A 19,858-nucleotide genomic window follows, 5' to 3' on the forward strand; every position below is an offset into this window, starting at 1 on the left:
CTTATTTATAATTCTCTTTGTGTATTGAAAGTTATGGAATTCTTTCAAAACTCCAGACCACTCATCAGGTCTCATAATTATTTTCCCTATTTTTGTGATATGGAAGGCTGAGGCTCTACTTCATCAGAGTGGAGTTTAGCAACTGGACAATTTCCTTATGTGCATTCTCTCAGCTACAGGTTTTAGCAGTACAATTAATCAAACTTTAGTTCTCTGGAATTATAATGTAGCCTAATCGCATTCTACTTCATCCCATGATCCAGAATCTAATATTGTGATGGATGAAATTCCAATTCAGATGGTAGAACTATATTTGAAATTTCAAAGTCCCCATAAATTTGAAAGATGACAGCCCCTTCATTGCCTGAATTTCAACCATAAAGTGATTCTCAGTTATCCTGTGCTGAGGAATTCATATTCTTGTTTTGTTTTGTGGGTTTGTTGTTAAAGAGAAGATTGGATGTCTCTTACTTCTGACATTGAAAGTAAGTTTTATGTAGTTTCAGGTTCTCTGGAATCCTTTCAGGGAGGTGAAGTAGAGTATACTGTGAAACTTTGCATTTGCTTAGCTTTTCTAATTGTTTTAAAATTATTTTTAATAGATATGCTGCAGAGGAATATTCCTTTAGAAAGAGAAACTTCTCATGTAAGTACTTGTTTTTTAAATTTATTCTATAAATCTGTGCTGCTTTTCTCATACTTGAATTTACTTCTATTTACATTAAATATTCTCTAAAGGAAAATATTATTTTTGTATATGCAGAGACTATGTTTATTGAGACTCTGCAGCTGTGTGGGTTGATGTCTAATTATTCTTTCAAATCTGCCAGTAAATAAATCTTGCATTGTTATTCTATAGTCTGTGACTATTTCAAGACTGTTAACTGGCAGAAAAGGGAGGCTTGACTGATCTCCATGAGACCAGAGAAAAAAATTAGGGATTATTCTTGGAGGTTTTGATCACAATTAGAAACCTATTTTATTGCAGTCTGCTGTCTTTCGCAAGATTTTATAAGAGGCATAACTCTTGCCTTGCAAATGTAAAGCATATCTTAGCATATCTTTTGGAGTAAAAATAAGGCATTTAATACAGGTAACAGGCTGAAATTGTGGTTGTGGTTAATTAAACTTGGGTAGTAAATATATTTGTTACTATATTGAAATGCTGGTTGGCCACATTTCTGATGCTAATGAGATAGTTCTGTTGTTCCTGCATGCAGGGGAATGTTCTTTAAGTCTAGAAATATTCTTTGTGATTTACTGTGATGAAGTACTTTTAAAACATGTAGTAGGGTGCTTAATTCTGAGACTTTTTTCGATAAAAATATCAGTCAATAATTCTGAAAATGCGTCAGGTTTGAAGTTTTTGATCGTGCTGTTCTGTAGTAGGAATGTTACTTGAGTTCTAGGAATAAATTCCTTTGTAACAGCTGCTTTCCATTTTAATGTATGTTGTGCTTGGAAGTAGCAAGTAGGGAAAAGTTTCTCCCTTCTGTGTTTATAAACTTCATGGAAAAGAAGTTATCTTTCTTTGTGTTTTGTGTGTAGGTGGAAAACTCTGCTATCCAGATAAGTGAAGAACATAGCTCTAGAGGAATTCAGTGTAAATCTCCAGAAACAATGGATGAAAAAAAATGTAAGTGATACAGAAGGACAGGAATTTGTGCAAAGCTTTTCTGTGGCAAAACCATGTTCTACTGTGTCTAGGCCATAAATGGTATTTTTGAGAAGATAATAGAATTGGGGAAATTCCAAACTACAAAGCAATTTATATTCCCAAAACAGTTTCTAATATTTCAGTTAATATATTTGATAAAAATATTGCAACAAATATAATTACTGCACAGAAGAGCATTATAGTCGTTTTTTCAATCATAGGTGAAGAAACATTTTTTGTTTAGTCTGTAAAATAATTACTAATTTTATCCTTATAAAATAAAAGGATGCTGATCATCAGGAAAAGCTAAACTTTGTGGGGATGGATGCTCCTTTTCTTAGGTGGAAAGAAATAAATTTTAGTGTAGCCTTTTATTTGTCTGGAAGCAAAAAGTGAAAAGGAATATAGTCCATTGAATGGCATAAACATTTCTAAATTAAATTTACATGCAGTTAGCATCAAAATAAGTTGGCCATTTTGTTGATATAGTAATTAGAAGACTGACAATGTAATATCTCTTCAAACTCTGGATTCAACTTCTTATGCCTTTTCAGCATCAGAACTATTTAGAAAAAAGTTAGTATCATTAATAATAGTATTTTTTCATAAGAGCTTTTATTTCTCTTCTAAGAATTGTGATCTGATAAAGTGAGTGATTAAAAGTCATGTATTCATTAGTGTCCTACATAGCATTAACTGCTTTCCCTGTCTCTGGGTGAGTTGAAGTTGAGGTTGGTGTTCTATTTCTAGATGTGTTACTTACCAAATTTCAGTTTTGAGCTTATCTTTAAAAACAAACAAGCAAAACAAATCACACCTGTAACATACAAGAAACATGTAATTCCCTTCTGTTGCTGTGTTGTCTTCCCTTTTCAAAGAGTGGTTAGAATAACTTTCTGTTCATATTTTTGGTAGTAAGAGGCTGCCTTTCAGACTTTTGAATCTCAGTAATAGTGAGCTGGTATAAAAGTGACACGAAAATATGACAAATGCAGAAGACACTTTTTTAACACTTCAATTGTCACTTGCTTTTGCAGGCAACCAGCAGATTGCTCAGGATGTGCTAAAAGATGATGAACAAAGTCAGTGTTCCAAAATGAAACCTGGTAACATCAAGGTATTTTCAAGAACTCTTATGTTCTGCAATTGTAAATAAGATTAAAATCTTAATCATAATTTCTTCAGCAGTTTATTTTAGGAGGTGTTTCCATAATTAAGCTACTTTTGTATTGTCTTGAATACAAAAGAACTGACTAGTAGATGATATTTTTCAGTGGAGGAGACAATTAAAAAAAAAAAGGCAGGGGTCTGTTTTGACTCTTTGAGGTGTGGAAGACTGAGAGGACAGAGTTGCACAGCAGTTGGGAGCTTGGGATCTCATGGAGCATTGTTGGATGCCAGCTCTCCAGTCAGTTCAGTGTCTACAAGGGTGTACTGATCTGAGCTCTTCAAGAGCGTATATTGCACTTCATCTGAGTTCTGACTTTGTACTGATTCCTGCTAAATCAAAACAGGAATTAGGACAAGATAGATGTCCTTTTTAGGAGTATATCCAGTATACTTGGGACTGTCTCACCCACTGATTTGTGATGAAGCTTCTCAGTATCAAAGTTTTTAAGAGACAGTACGAAACCTTGATGAGTAAAATAACTACTCATTTATCGGGATGGGGTGTTTTTGTTAGTGTAACTGGCCATGATTTTTAATGTGTAGTAAAGCATCTTTCCTCTCTTGTTTCAAAATAATGTAGGAAGTTATTTCAGGTGATGCAGCAGAAGTGTCCAAAGAAATTGATGTAGCACAAACACCTCCTAGAAGTACTGCAGAAGAAAAAGGTAAATAAACTGCCCATTATGGCAGATTTTCTGAACCTATATTGAATGTTCATTTCTTTTATTTGAATGATTTTTGCGAGAAGGTGGGAACTTGATCCCAGAAAATATACTTGCATATATTCTGTAGTTGATTTCTGCTCTATTACTGCTAGCAATGCATTAATCTTAGTTTCTTTAACGGTGAGAAAAGTTTTGGTGTTTTTGCTGTTACCACCCGCTGGCTCCATTATTGCTTCAGTATGTATCTTGGGCAGGAAAGCTAATGGGAAAAAAACAGGTAGGTGGGGAAAACAGAGCATTATGTGATAAGAACACCTCCTACCTCTCATTACAAGCAAGAGCTGTCCTATGTAAAAATCCATGACATAACAAATCAGTATTGTTTGTTTCTGTAAACAACCAGAAAAGAGTGCAAGTTGCACTAAAATAAATTATAAAATATGGTGTGTCCCCATAATTAATGTGGCTTTGTTACTTCAGTCTGTTTTTGTGGGAACAGTCTGAGAATGTTCCCTGATGTTAGTTTGACATATTAATAGTTTTCTTTCTCATGCAAGCAAGTTGACAAGTCTGAATCTGTTCTGCAGTGTGCTTGTATCCTCAGCTTCCTGTTTCATGGAACATGTGGGAAAATGGAATAGGGGCTTGTATTTGTCCTACAATTTTATAGTGTGTCACAAGTGTGAGCTGTTGTTCTTACCTTAAAATAGAAGACCTCCCTAACTCATCTGGCATTAGTGGGAAGCATTTTGGCAGACCAATACACTGTTGCTACAAGGCAAGCAGTGTTGATTTCTGATGGGTGTTTTTAGGGAATTTTGGGCTAAAGAATGAAATAACGTTTTCAGTGTGAAGGTTGTGGCTTTTATTAGTTCTTTTGCCTAATAGAACAAAGGCATACAATTTTCTTTTTTTTCTTATGTGTGAAGATGAATTCAACTTTGAACAGGAAATGTCTGAAAAGCAAAAGCACCGTCCAGAATCAAATGAAAATTCTCCAGAGGTGAGTGGTCTTATTCATGTTAACTCACTGAGATAGTGCAGGTTCACAGTACTCTCTTTGTGGTACATAACTGCTTTGTATTTTGTTGACAGCCATATTAAAATTGTCTTCAAAAAGTACCAAGGACTTAACATAGCTCTGTCACAAAGTACAAACTCACAAACAATAAGACATCAATGTCTCATTATGGAAGTTGGACTAACCCCCTTCCTAGGCTTAATAGTGCTTACAAAATGTCTAGTAAGCAATTATATGGAATTACATTGTATAGAAATAATGTTTTCTGAAAACTTTGTGATTGATGTGGACCGTTTAGTCATTAACAAATACAACTTGCCTTTAAAAAATACTGTCAACAGTTTTTAAAATCTTTGTGTTATCTCCCTGGCACGTACTTGAGATATTCTCCAGTATGGGTTATAAACAAATGTCTAATCCCTTGAGGTTAAAATTAATGGTGGCCTCTAGAAGTAGACACTGATCTCAGAAAAGTGTTGGATTTCATCATTTGGGGGTTTTCGCCTCAAATTCAGAAGCAGAAGGAAGTTTAAAGAATGTTTTTATATTTATTCACTCAAGGCTTGAGTCTCTAAGAACCATTCTAGGGGAGATACTGCTGAACTTCAGTAAATGCTGAATGAGGCAGTTAGGCTTTCCTTGTATATAAGAGAAAGTCTATTTGGGGATTTTGCAATCTGAGCATCTGACTTTGTTACTTAGAATTTCTCTTTCAAAGCTTGAAACTTCAAAGGAAGGGGCCCTTTTTTGCTAGAGGTTTGTATAAAGAATGTCAGTAAGCTGTGTATTGGGGTAATTAGACTATTAACAGTTTGAAGCACTTGCTCAACATACAGGATGTAGCCTGTGCTGTATGGCACTAGGAAAAGGGTCTCATGGGATGTAAAGTCTGGAGTTCTTGTATGGGGTAAGCCAGCAGCATTTGTAAGACCAAGTGATAGAGATTTTGGGGCTAGGGGAGCAGAAGGCACTGCATTCTCAGACATGCTTTGTGCCTGAGTCAAACCACTGAGAATTTTGTATAACTGGGAGTTGTGTTGTTTCTTTTCACCTATATTAGCTGATTTTGTAACAGGCAGTGTCTATTGCTATTAAACTTGCCTCATCTATTTTTTTACTGAAAAGTATGACTTCTGCCACTGTCACATTATGAATTCAGTTAGCAGTCTTTGTATTGTTTTGCTCAAATGCCAAAAGTCAGTTACAGTAAGTAAAGTATTTTTACCCTTTATTTTTAATAGGAAAATCAGCCTGTAGTAGTGAAACGCAAAAGGGGACGGCCTCGTAAATACCCTCTTGAAGCAGTGCAGCCTGGTGGTAAGTAGTTCATAATACCTGTGTGGGAAAACAAGGATAATAGTGACATTCAAGTTCTGAACTCATATTTCTTCCCTCAGGTGGGGAGTCAAAAGCTGATATGAGCACTGGGAATGTAAGTGCCTTTATTTTGTTTGGGTGCATTTAAACACAGTATTTCAAGAGCCATTTATCTTTTTAACAGTTAATAGCATTTCAGAAACATCTTGTGGAAAACTTGATATCTGAGTTCAGCCTAAGCAAACAAAACTTCTTAATAGTATTTCTTAATATAGCTGAGCTTTTTAAGCAAAATATAGTGTTAATTCAGAATGTAGCAAATTACCTATCAGCTTCACACTTAGTCTACTTAATACAAGTGTTATTCTAGCTAGCAATATATACCTGTGTGCAGGGTGAATTTTTGGTGGTGTGCATATGTGACTTTTAGTTCGTGCTGAGAGTAATTTTGACCTGAGGAGCAAGGGTGACTTTATTTCAAAAATGAGGTTTTTTTCCCTCTACTGAATATATCATAATAATAACACATAGAATCTTTTCATAGTTGTAAAATAAAATATGATGTAAAGCAGTTGTGTTACACCTCATGCAAGAGATAGAGACATACTGGTGAGTAACCTAGGAGCTCATAAAATATGTCTGTCTTCTAAAGCTCAGTTCTAGTTTTTTTTTTCCTAAACCTTGTGAAGGATATTCACAGCTAAGAAGGTGGTCTGTTGGTATTGTTTCTGCAATCCAGTTGGATTACAGCACAGGGTCAGGCATGTTTGTGGAGTACAGCCAGTTGGGTTTATTCTGGTTAAAGGCTTCTGTCTAGGAAATGCCTCTATTTCAGGATCAACATTATTGCATAGAAAAGGTTGGATTTTAAAAATGAAGTTGTGTTGAAGCACAGGTTTTCTTCCTGCTTGCCTGGTGATGCACCAGCTGGCATGGCTGTTGGAAATCTTGGGAATTTACCTAGTTCATGAATAAAAGGAATTATTGTCTCTGCTTGTTCTGTCCTTATATTTCAGGCAGCCCTTTGAGTCCTGTCCCTTCTTAAAGGTTGGCTGGAATTCTGTATCAGAATTCCTAGTCTTTCCTGATTGAATTCTTTTTTCAATGTTAATTTAATGGAATGTAAATTGAAGTAGTGTGGACTTTGGTATTTGGTTTTTCTGTTTTGGTGTTGTGGGTTGGTTTTTGTTTGGTTTTTTTGGGGGGGGGGGGTGTTTTTTGGTCCAATTAAGGATTAAAATTAATTTTTAAATCACCCTCAGAAATAGGTGTACCTTGGCACCCTCAGTACTGGAAGAGAATCATCTTGTTCTGGTTCAAGTGTTTCAAAGTCTTGCACTTCTGGTGATGAGTGAGGGGTTGGTGTGAGCTGCAGGCTGGCTTAGGGAGGAGTGATACCTGCCCTCCACCTGAGACAGGAGGGCATGACAGTTTCCCCAGGGCTGCTTTGGGATCACATTCTACTTTAGAGGAGCCATAGGCATCCGAGTGTGGTCATTCAGTGGTGAAAGCACTGAAGTTTTTTCACAGTCATAGGACATTGTGTGATTATATATAGCATTTTTTTCTGCATACTGAGTAAATAAACAATTTCTGGTGACTTGTAGTTCTAAAGTGACTATACTAACTTCTTTGATAATTAAATACTTGGAAATGTGTTTGAAACTGCTTTTATCTTTTGTGTCTTTTATTGCAATGACTTTAGTGTCAGGTTACTGAAAGTGCTGTGATTTGTTTATGGGCTGATTTGTTTCAATTATTTATCAAAATGGAAAAATGCATCTTACTCTTAAACTACAGTACAAACTTTGTGTGCTCATTAGTGTTCATGTTTTCTAGATTTACAGATTCATTCTACATTGAATGTGAGCAACTTTGTGATAATGTAATGCAATGCTGAATTTTCCTGATTTTTTAAATTAAAAAACCCACTTTTTTTAATTTCAGCTGCAGTCTCCTGCCTTTGCAAGTAGAGGGAAAACACCTCAAACAGGTAAGCAAATAAAATGAAAGATAGAAGAAATGGAAGAGGTTTTTCACAAAAATCACGTGGGTCCTTCTTCATCCTGACGTCATCTCTGGCAGTCAGTGTTATTCATGAATGAAAGCTTCTGAAGAAAGAGATGAAGTGAAGACTTGTCCCTAACTGCTACCAAGGTTTTAGTTCCAAAAAAGAGCAGCTTGATAAGAACTTAGTTCAAAGATGCAGCAGCACTGCTCAGTGCTGAATAATGCATTGCAGAATATATCAAATGATTGAATAGCCTAAGTACATGGCAGAGCTTCAGAGGAAGGTAGGTGCCCCATCAGACTGGCTCTTAGTGATTGATTTCCATTTCTGCATGTTTTCTTTCATACAGTGACTATCAATCACACTTACTACATTACCTTTCGAATTTTATTCATTTAATTGTTGTATCTGTGGATTTGTATCTAAAGATCTTAGGGGTATCTTGAAAGGATATTTCTTTCCCTTTTCACAACTGCTGTAAGATCTTTGGAACATGGTTGCTTAGCTTGACTCAAAAATGTCTGTTAAGTCCTTCAAACTAAAATACAATTAAGTGAAATACCTTTCTATTTCTCTTGTCTAATTTTTCAGGTGTATAGAGTCTGAACTGCACTGGTTGTTTAAATGTGTCTTTTTAATTATGGCCATTCATAAAAAAAACTTTTAAAAGCCATTTTAGGAAGCAGGTGAACTGAAAAGTAGGTTAAAATGGTTTGTAAACAAATGCGAACAAACATGCAGAAAATCTGAGAAACCAAATCTTCAAAACAAATCTTCTGGAGTTTCCAAAAGCTTAGTTTTCTACAGATATACTAATCTGGCTGCACTGAACATATGGGCTGTTTCCTACTTTCTCCACATTTGTTAATATGTCAGCTTTAATCCATATGCTTCAGAATTGTCTCTCGAGGGTTAGCTCATTGTGTGGTACTTGACTTCTGTGAACTGCAAAGAGAACAGACAAGAATGTGAGAATGAAATAAAAGTGCATTCTGCTTTGCTTTTTATTCAAAAGCGGACACCTGACTGTGTACTTAAAGTTTGAGTATGTTATGTAACATTTCTGTTTTCTGGGAAAAAGGCTGTTGATATCACAGCAATGTTTAGAGTATATAAGGGGGAATGTACTGTTAAATTTTTCATCCTGTATTAGCATTCATGGGCATTAAGGGGTTGAGAACCCCTGGTGATGAAAAGGAAGCCAAGTTGAATCCCTTTGTGCAGTTCACTTACTCTGGTACTTTCTGGTGTTCTGTGTAAGGATTTGCAGTAGGGACAGACCCTCATGTGGAGTGGGATGCAGAGTTTTATTTTTGGTCACTACAGCACATGCAATTGAGAAGCACATGTTTTCTGAAGGTATCATCCTCCCATAACATTAACACTGAACTTGAAACTAATTACTTAGCACTAATCAACAGTTGCTGCTCTAAAATTAGTATGATTTTTAGATACTATGTCTTACTATTTTTATCTTTAGGCAGAATGCTACAATTTGCTGTCTTGCAGAGGGTTATCTGTTAAAGGCATGTCATGAACCTAGATGGGATTGTTCTTCAGTCAAAAACCCTTTTGCTACAGATTTACCCAAGTGAACCAGAATGATGAAGTATCTCGTTTGAACACAATTGAACTCATACATGCTGATTGTATTACATATGTGTTTATGTTCTGTGTAGAACTTAATACAGTGGACAGTCCAGTGTTTTATTTCACTTATTTTTTAGACACTTAACTATATTTCTGTTTTACTTCATTTGCATTTGTATTAAAGTTTTTCCCCATAACCTTACAAAAGAACGCCAGAAAGCTTGTGAGTTTTAGAATATGTTTCTGCTCTTTGAGATCTATTTTAGATCCTTTGCATTGTTCTTCATTTGTTTTCTCAGTCTAATTGGTGAGGGCTTTAGAGTTTGTGTCCCCTGTAATTTTGCTTTCAGAAATGAGACAGCAATTTTATGGCAGGGGGAAAAATATATAAAAGCTTGCTTTCTCTTTTCTATTGCTAAGGATTTTTATCCTTGTGGTGTTGGAGATAATTCCATTTGACAGAGTTCAAAAGCTTTGTAAAATAATCTCCTCACAGAGTTAGGGTAGAAGTAATAACCATGAAGCCAAGTTGAGACATGGGATGTAGAGTTAAAAATCTGTTTTAACATGTATAGGCTAGCCTGTAAAAATTACTGAGTTGGAAGTAAGTGTTTCAGCAGAGGAAGTAATGCAGTTTGCATAGTAGAAAATTTTTAAATAGTGTCTTTTTGAGCTTCATCTTAGTCATCTTGGTATGAGCACAGTTAAGCACTAGAACAGATCACCTGAAGGAACCATGTTCTTGGATACTTTCAAAATTGGACTGAACAAGATTAGATCAATTAATTTAGCCATGCTTTGAACAGGAGATTGGACTGGGTGGCCTCTAGAGGCCCCTTCTAAGCCAAATTTTTCTGTGAGTCTGTGGTTGGTTGACAGTAGTTAAAGGGGGTATCTTCTGTTTTTCCATTAAACCAAAGCAGCATCTGCAACAAGGCAATAATTATGGTCAGTCATATAAAGCCTTGGTACTTAAAAATTTAATCATTGTCCTAGTCTCTGTGTGTAACAAAGTACAAGAAAGCTATTTTCTAAATTAGAAAGAGACTTGAAATGTTTTTAGGGCAACTGTGATGTTTACACGAAGTTGAGAGAGAATGAAAGAACTCCCTTTTAAATTGATTGGTAAAAGATTTGAAGTTCAGGATCAAGTTTTGTTCTTTCCTTTCTTTTTAGGTACAGACATATCTAATAAGAAAGAAACAACAAATGTAAGTGTGATTTGTAAATTTACAAGCCGTATGTAATGAAAAATGTCTGTCTTCTGTGTAAAGTAAATAGTTCTTGACTTACATGGTTCCATTTTGTTTTTTCAGGAAGATGAAGCTGAAAAAGCAGAAATGGTTGTGCGTAAAAGGGGAAGAAAGCCCAGGCGTTCTCTGGTTCCATCAGAGGAAACGGGTAAAAGCATGACAGGCTGTGCTACTCTGAACTGAATAAGAAAATACTGCTGTGCCTTTCTGTTTACTAATAGCAACAAGATAAGCCTTATTCAATTTTCCTTTCTTGAGGAAAAATCATTGAGTTACAGCTAGTGTAAATATTATGTAAATATGTGTAAATGGCTGTAATCTCATGTCAGAATTGCTACATCCCAGATGCTTCTATAAAGCCTCATGAATTTTCTATGAATTCTGGCTATGAGCTGTGTAAGTAAACTGTGGTGAATGTGTTAGCAAGATTAAGTCAAACAAGTGTGAATTAAAAATGTTGAAATATGAAGGAAATGGAAAATTACTTACTGAAAATAGGACTTGTGACTAGAATACCTTTTCTAAATTAAGTGTTCATATCCTTTTGGAGGCCTTTTGGAAAATTATAGCATATGTGTAAAATTTTAAATGGACAGAAGCACTGGAGCCAGAGAAGAAACGTCGGAAATTGACGTCTTCTGAAGATGAGCTAAAAGAGCAAGAGGAAGGTGAGGAAGAGGATGGTGAGGAAGATGATGACGCACATTCTGGGGCCACTACTAGATCAGCCACAAGATTAGAGGCTCAAAGGTAACTGTGTAGATGCTCCAATAACAAGCTTTTTTCTACCTTGTTTTTGGTTGTTGTGGGGTTTGTTTCAGGGAAGAGCTTGTGACTTCCTCTTTTTGCCTTTTTCTGTTTGTTTGTTTTAAATTGATAAGAGCTTTCCAAATAGTATTGATTCTAATTCTAGTACCACTCTTCAAGGAATGAAGAGACAAAAGGTGAGGTTAAGGGAAATTTTTAGGGTCTCAAAAGGCATACTTGAATATGTAACAAGGTAAGAATTGATCCTATTGCCACTCTTCGTCCTAGTGATACCTCAGAATTTAAGTCTAAGGACACTTGGTTCTGATGGGTCAAATGGGACATTGGAGTTGATTGTACAACTCACAATTTGGTGTTTGGTGTTGGAACAAGGTGAAAATATAATTATCCCTGTCTGTTTCTTTAAGTGCACTGTCCAAGTTAAATACATGAATCTGTAGTACTGGAGGATTTTATTTCGAGTATGGTGATCTGCAAGCTTGGAAAGCAATCTTGCTGTGAAGGACAAGTGTGGGTAGCAAGAGTTCTGTTTTCAGGAAGCCGTTCTTCATCTGCCTTAGCACTGGTCTGCCTTTTTGCAGGCATCCTGAATTCTAGCAGAGCTCATCCTCTTGATCTTATAGTGGAAACACTGAAACATAACAGCTTTGGGGAGTTTTGATGTGTGTTGCTGTCTTTCAGAAGAGAATTGCAGTGCAGGCTTTTTTTTTTGGTGGTGGTGGTGGGACTTTCAATTGACCATATCTACTTTCCTCTTAAGGATATTATGTTATATTGTATATATTATGTGTTAGCTTTTGGGCAGTACTTGAAGCACAGTTCCACAGTGCTCTTGAAGTGATAATTTCAGAACTGAAACTGAAAGTAGTTACATGACTCTTCATTTACATAAAAACTGTGAAGGTTTACCACTACCACTTAGTAAACAATAGTTTTGGTAAAGCTGCAGGGACGTCTTTTAGTCTCACACAATTGTTAACTCTAAAATTGTAATAAAGGTTTAGGTATTTGTGGGTTTATTCTGCTTGCTTGTGGAAACATCTACTTTTTTGTAAATTTGGGGTTGTATCTAAGTTTTCCTATCCTACCTTTCTGGCTCTGATTGCAACAAAGCATTTCTACCTTAAGGTGGTGCATTACAGTCTGCATTTTATAAGTAGCATCTGGGAATAAGTCTGTGGAAGAGGATGCTTCTTCGTATTCAGCATTGCTGGATTTCTCCGACTTAAGTCACCTGTTTCCTAAACTATGAAATTAATCACCAATAACCACTTCTTCAGGTTTCTGAACTTGTGAATACCAAAGCTTACATGACTGAATTCAGACTATAGGATGTTCTTTTAAACATAGACACTTATGTACAAAAATTATTGCAAGATTTGGAACGGATTGGTTTGGTTTTGGTTTTCTTTATAAATACCAATTATTGTCAGTAACGCAATCTTCTGATTCTACATTTGATACAAAAATACCCAGCTTGGCTTCGCCGTGTGTCTTGAAGCAGGCAAATATGCTTTTTTCACTTTTTTTTTTTTTTTTGGCAACTTTGATTTACTTGTTGCAAATACTGTGCAGTCTTGATTATCTGCACTTGGAATGCAAGAAGAAATTGAGTTGGTAGAAGTATTTTGTTAATATAAATTCATCATTCTTTTGTATTACAGAAAACAGTCCAGCAAGCCAACCACACGTGCAACTTCTAAAGGCAGCAGTCCAAGTTCAGTTTCTCCTAGAAAACGACAGAAACTAGCAGCTAAAAAAAGATCTCCAAGTGATACAAAAATTAATAAATCTCCTCCATTGACACAGTAAGTATTAAAGCTGAATCTACTTTGAGGATTTGTTCTGGAAGCCACTAGTGATCCTTTCCTTATATGTAACATACTGCTTCAAAATCTGAACAGCAGACTAGTTTTGTTCTGTTCTCATGTGAATTATAAAAGCTTTTAAAGGATTTTCTTCTGTTTACATTTTTTCTTTTTCTTCCTTTATTTGACATTTGGAAGACTAGATTTTTTTTTCTTACATCCTTGGAAACCTCTTGGGAGAATCTGAAAACGCTGTTTATGTAGTATTTTAACTTCAGCTGTGATTCTTTCCTGGGTGGGGGATAAGAGCATCAGTAGTTCATGTTAAAGCTAAATATGATGACATGATTCTAATGCTTTAAAGATATAAGATCAGCTGATAAAAAGAAGAGAAACTCTGAGAGCCCTTATACCAAATTTTGAATATACTTCCCTTTCCCTCCTTTCCTGTTATACTTTTTAATTTGTAAGGCTGAGATCATAGTGCAGAATCCCAAGGGAATAAGTAACAAACATGATGCACAGTAGCTCTGCATCTTGTAGTTTACCTGTAAAATGTGTTGTATGCCAAACAAGTGCAGCTGTCATCCTTTCTGAAATGTGTCAGTGTCTTCAGGCTGAACCTGGAGAGCATGTGCATTGTGCACTGATGACTGTCACAGTACACCTCAGCTCCATTATTTTGTGTGGTTATAAATGGCCAAGAGTTTAAGCCCATTTACAGTTAGTTGCAGCTGAAATATGGTGAGCATGTGGATGGGTGTGTGAATGCACAGGGAAAGGGTATGTGATGTCTGCCCTTTACTCCCTTTTGTGTGTGCTGGGCTTGAGACACTGTTGCTGCTATTCTTTGTGAGACAGGGGACAGGGTAGTGAAGTCAATTATGTTCTGTTATAAATCCACAAATCCTTCCAGAGAAAGAGAAGGAAGAAGAAGAAGTAGAATCCTACCCCCGAATTGTACATGTGGAGCACTCTCCAACATACAGAATTAGTACCCCATATCTTAAGGAATGGGTTTTAGTAGTAAGCTTTTATATAATATATCAGAGATAGACAATTTAGTTCAGCCCTCTGAATGGAATTGTGCCTGACCACTCTTCATTGTGAAAATAATTCTTAATATGCTTTTCAGGTTAAAGGTGCAGTCTGCCAAGCGTAAAAGGGAGGACAGCCCAACAGTGGTACGGAGAAAAGGCCAGCAGAAAGCAGAGGAGACACCACTGAAGAAAGCAAAACGATAATCTTTACCAGCCAGTACTGTTCTTGGAAGAGTCAAAAGGAAAACAAACATCTGTGCTTCTATTTTTTTTAAAGCAAAGGGATTTGCACGTGCTTGTTTCAGAGCTCTAAGTTAAACAATGCAGTACTTTTAAGTTACATTTTAAACAGCTTTATAAACTATTGTTTATACAGAATATTATGTACATTTATTTCAGATGAAAAATAAGTTTACTTTGTATCTGAATGAAAAACAAAGTAGTTATATATTTTATCACTGACTTGGAAAGTTGGAGTTTCCCAATGTGACATGCTAATGCAGATGCTTCCAGCCCATAAGGCACCCGTGTGCCTACTAATACTTTGTACATAAACTTGTAAAAATAGGTTGTATTTTACTCTGTGTATGAATCTGATCAATGATGGACATTTTATTTATTATATGGAAAGCATTGGTCTGTACACTTTAGTATATATCTTAGGGTTTTTTAATTATATATTTTACATTCTATGCAGATGTCAGTAGGAAACTTCCCCTCTGCTCCCCCAGGGCTGTCTAAAATCTGAAGTTCTCTAAAATATGCTCAGACAGTTGGTAAAATATTTTTCTCGCATGCATTAAAGTAGTTTAGCATAGTGAAAGGGACTTGGCTCCTTTCTGTTCACATTTGTGGCAAAGTACAGCATTTAAAATGTAATCTTACTAGATTATATTTTCACTTGGAAATTTACTACCAACTTCAAGAAATAAATAGTACTAGGTTAGATTTATTCACACCAATACCACCCTAAAGTGAAAGTTTTATTTTGCAACTAAACACGTGTTCTTTCAGTATTTATCTTTTTCAACAAAGAGGGACCCATTGAAATCAAATGTCACTTCTCCTGACTATAGAGCTTCAGCATTTTATGTTACATTTTATACACAGGTATTAAAAATAGAAGCTGGTATTATTGCCAGAATCTTTTTTTAATGTATAATAACTCTGGTAAGAGCAAATGTTCAAGTGAAGTTGTATATAAAGTTAAACTTTTCTTATGATCAAATGTGTCTCTTGTTATGATGTGATGAATTGCCAAACAATCTGAGATTATTTTAAGTGTTCTGTTGATATTCTGGTTTATAATTAAAAAATATTTTGGGGGTTGGAATTTTACTTTTTTTTTCCTTTATTTCTCTTTTTTTTTGTGAGGGGTTTTTTTCTTTTTTTTTTTTTTTTTAACTTGTTGTAAGGCAGATGTTTCGGTCAGATATTCTGCTAGGTTTCTTACTGAGATTTTTGTATAAAAAATATAAAATGTTTGCCAAAAATCTGAGTTGCCATATTTTATTTTCCTTTAATTGTTTTACCGGGGAACTTGTCTCTACAAATGTGTCTGGTTGGAGTCATGTCTTTAAACTTTACCTGGTTAGTGTCTTTAAAAAATGTTCACAGTTGCTTATATTTTAGATATATAAGCAGCAGGGAAAGTCTGTTTGCCTGCCTTAGGACACTATAAAAGTGTTCACATAATACTTTTTTAAGTAAATTAGTCTGAAAGAAGAAAATATCTTAGCTCTGAAAATTAATTCCTTTTACTTTCTACCTTAACTCTGCTGCCATATTAATACATGCCTTGCTAGCATACTGTATGATATATTTCTGTATGTTGCTAATACTGATGTTTATGCAGAGTTGTAGGATAAGTTGAATCTTTCCTTTTTTCCATTTTTTTTCCTTTGCCCCCTGCAGTATGCATGGACCAAAGTTGTATATTTTGTCTCAGCCTTTGTTCTGTAGGGCTAAACAGTCTGAACTGCTTGTTTTTCCATGTGTGCTTTCCAGTCTTTAGGTGGGATTTGGAGTCCTTCCCTGAACCTGTTCCTTTACACCTGAATTCAGTAATGAGGTTGCTCAGGGGGTTCCTAAGGAAGCCTTGCCACTGCACTGTACATTATTATCATTTATTCTCTCTGCTGGCAGTACCTGTCCTGCTGCTCCAGGACAGTTCATGTTTGCTCTTTCACAAGCAGAGCTCTTCTGGGAGATTATAATGATTGACAAAGCTCTGACTTGTGTCAGATACTTTTGACTGGCTCTTGTCTGATATCTCAGTAGATAAACAGCTCTGAAGATCAGTGTCAGTCTCTCAAAGCTAAGCTCCTAAGAGGTGGGCTACTGTCCTTTCCCCTAGTGATGGATAACATTTAGGAATAACATCTGGGAACATCTTGTGTATGGAATGTATCTTTGATCATTGATTAAGTTATTCTGTAATATGAAGGCATTAAAGGAATTATCTTTCTGCAGGAAAACCACTTTTACTTAAAGAGAGGGTAAAAACTGTCAATTCCACAGACTTTCGGTTTATGCATATTTCACTTGCTGCCACCTTCTTTCTTGTCAACAAAACAGACATTTATGCTAGGCTACATCACTGTCAATCCCTATTGGGAACTTTTTTCCCAATATTTTTTTGCTTAGTAGTTTCAAAGTGTCATCTAAATTACTATTGCACTTCACAGGAACAGTACTGCTCTGCTGTAGTTAAGCAAAACTTGAGAGGTTTAGGTTCAGGTTGGCCATAAGGAAAGGTTTCTCCACTGAAAGGGTAGTTAAGCCTTGGAAGAGGCTGCCCAGGGAGGTGGTGGAGTCACCGTCCCTGGAACTGTTCAGGAGTGACTGGACATGGCACCGTGCTGTGGTTGAGTTCACATGGCAGCATTTGACCAAGGGTTGGGCTCAATGATCTTGGAGATCTTTTCCAGCCTTTGTGCTTCTATGATTGAATGTTCACAACTTCCAATTCTTTCGTACCTTCTGTCTCCCAGAGCCCTTCTGAGCACAAGACGGGGAGGGGAAGAAGAATCTGTTTTCCTTGGGTGTATGCAGCAGGAGTCACGTTAAGGCCAAGTAGTAGAGAGAAGAGTCAGGCACAAGAAGTCTGACACTGGTTATGTGGATGATTATGACTGGAGTTATTGCTGATACGGGTCCTAAATATTGCCAGTGTACAACAAGCAGGTCTAAAGGGTTTATATACCAGCAGGAAGAGCTAGAAGTGTTTACACTCTTTGGCTTCACAGAATCCACAATTATAATACAAGCACCTCTGGAGCTACTTTAAGATTTTATCTTGTTATGTGACAGTTCCTCCTGCAATTCTCACCTGGTTTTCATCTTGGGACAAATCATACTGCCTATCAAAGACAGTTGCAAAGTGGGAGAGGGAGGAAGAGAGGAAGACTGGCTTTTGCCGTCGCAGTCACACACATCCATCTTCTTCAGAAGTGAGGTTTGTACTCCAGCTTGAATCTTGACGTATGTATAAAGCAGTGACACTTCCCTAGCCCATGCAAATTTAGAGAGGTCAGAGAAAAATATTGTGCTGCACTGTGATGAAACAGAATGTCCTGAAAGTGTTTTGTGGGGAGATTGGCTGAGGGCCGTTTGGTGCAATAACATGGCTCGGCTTCAATCCCAGTCAATTTCTAAACCACTTGGCTGGTTTTTGTGTTTTAGTGGCTGTCTGTTCTTCCAGTTCCTGCTCTTGGGACAACTTCATTTCTCTGAATATTAAAATACTGAGTGTGCAGAGATGTGCCGGTGGAAGACTGAGTTTAACTCCTCCCAGAGTTTTACAGAACAGGACCTTGAGTCCTGCTTGCCATACCACAGCTGCCTGTGTTACCAGCTGGCTCTTGGCTTGTTCTCAGGATCTCTTCACATTTCTGACGCATTCTATTTAAAGGCTATTTACGCCTCTTAACTCTCTTCAACTTGAAATACTATGGTTTTATGTACTATATAGATTTTAAATCACACTAATGAATTTTTTTGTTGCTGTTTTTCTTTGTGGTTGGTTTTTGAATCTGCTAGAGGGTCACCAGTTGCAAGTTTGCAGTTCTCATTTTTAGGTGGGGTCTGGCAAGCTTTTAAGTCTTGCAACTGGTGAAATTTCCCTCTAGAGCCTGATCCAAAGTCAGTAGATGCACTCAGAAGTTGGGGCAAGGTTTTTGCTGATGTTGGCCGATCTCTGAGTGCTTCAGTTTTCTATTCCAACAGTTTATCTAGTAACACATCTACCTCTCTCTTGAGGGAGGCCGGGTTAATCTGTGACATCCATCCCAAATACACACCTACTGTTTCTTCTCTCCCAGCCAATGTTCCAAGACTATCCTATACAGAACAATCTCTGGCTCCAGTCCCTCAGAGGCTGCCTAAGGTCCTGAGCTGCTTTAATCTCTCCAGAAACTCAGTAAAAAATTGTCCCGTAACACTTGGCAACCAAGAGCAGCAGCTGCTCCTGGTCATAGTGACAATCAGTAGATGTCCACTGTGAAGCAAGTCCAACATCAGCTTAGGTGCCTACACCTAAAAGTGGCCTGATACCTGTATCAGGTTCTGCATTAAGAAAAGATCATTTGCCACCACAGAGTTTTGGTACTCCCTTGCTTTTGGAAGAGGTGGTGGCACCTCTGCAACATTGAGCGTCACTGGTCTGAAGAGAGAGAGATGCTGCTCTGAATCTGGGATGCACTGAGTGCCTTTACAGACCCTTCCAAAGCAGCATTTGATTTTCTTGAAGCTGTCCCTGTTCATATTGTAAAGAGTGAAAGTGACTGGTACACTTTTATTCTCTTCCCAGTAAAATTTTCAGTTTTAAGGTTTAATGGGACCCTCCTGACAAAGGTGACTGCACATTCATACAGCACACACCTACTCCAAACTCTTGATAACTCTGTTATCCTCAATAATTGCCTGCTCATTCATTTTGTATAGAGCTCAGAAGGCTCATACCTTCAATTTCAACAACCTTCCATCTATTTCATTTGCTTGTAGCTTCAGTTTGGAGGAAATTGCCCATGTCAGCCTTCTGCTGGTCTTGGCAACTTCCTAAAGATACCGTGCTCTCTTCTTCCAGTATATTCCTTGTCCCAGCTACGTACATCACACTACATTACTTCCATCAGCTCCTCAAAAATCTGGGGCCTGTTTCAAACAGGGTGGGTTTTTCTCAGCATGAAAGTTTAAACACCAAGAAAATTCTTTGTCCTTTCTAATCTCTGTTTCAAGATGTTTCACCAAAATTCCTTGAAAGGGTATTTCTCATTTAAACCCGCTTCCTCTTTCAAATCTCAGCTTTTTAGTTATCCTTGCAGGCTTTGTGAATAAAGTCCAAAAGAAAAATATAATAAAAATAAATGTCTTACTGGGAGTCCCTGGATAGCTGTATTTAAAGCTAGGAACATAACACTCTTGCCAAACAACCGGGAAATGAAAATATGATTTGAAATGGCCGTAACTTAGTAGGGCAGGAAGAGATTTTTGGCACTGACTATCAGAGGGGTGGGGTTGCATGGTCAGGCTGTGACTGCAAGACACTTTTCACCTTC

General features: G+C 36.8%; 1 protein-coding gene across 5 annotated transcripts in view; it reads left to right on the forward strand.

Annotated features, from left to right (window-relative positions):
• BOD1L1 (biorientation of chromosomes in cell division 1 like 1) overlaps window positions 1-15,793 on the forward strand; it is a 36,205-nt gene extending 20,412 nt beyond the window's left edge. For 2 of the 5 annotated variants that reach the window (XM_059845151.1, XM_059845152.1), the window contains 13 exons: window positions 603-646; window positions 1,549-1,636; window positions 2,695-2,774; window positions 3,408-3,492; window positions 4,422-4,495; window positions 5,755-5,830; window positions 5,911-5,945; window positions 7,778-7,823; window positions 10,608-10,642; window positions 10,748-10,832; window positions 11,281-11,434; window positions 13,117-13,260; window positions 14,396-15,793. In XM_059845151.1, coding sequence (XP_059701134.1) covers window positions 603-646; window positions 1,549-1,636; window positions 2,695-2,774; window positions 3,408-3,492; window positions 4,422-4,495; window positions 5,755-5,830; window positions 5,911-5,945; window positions 7,778-7,823; window positions 10,608-10,642; window positions 10,748-10,832; window positions 11,281-11,434; window positions 13,117-13,260; window positions 14,396-14,504 — 1,055 coding nt within the window. In that variant the 3' untranslated portion in view covers window positions 14,505-15,793. Of the gene's footprint in view, window positions 1-602; window positions 647-1,548; window positions 1,637-2,694; window positions 2,775-3,407; window positions 3,493-4,421; window positions 4,496-5,754; window positions 5,831-5,910; window positions 5,946-7,777; window positions 7,824-10,607; window positions 10,643-10,747; window positions 10,833-11,280; window positions 11,435-13,116; window positions 13,261-14,395 lie in introns of those variants that run through there. The other 3 variants (XM_059845153.1, XM_059845155.1, XM_059845154.1) reach the window with 3 other exon arrangements.
• The last annotated feature ends 4,065 nt before the right edge of the window (window positions 15,794-19,858 follow it).

This window comes from Haemorhous mexicanus, chromosome 4 (genome assembly GCF_027477595.1).
Source record: "Haemorhous mexicanus isolate bHaeMex1 chromosome 4, bHaeMex1.pri, whole genome shotgun sequence".
NCBI lineage: Eukaryota > Metazoa > Chordata > Aves > Passeriformes > Fringillidae > Haemorhous > Haemorhous mexicanus.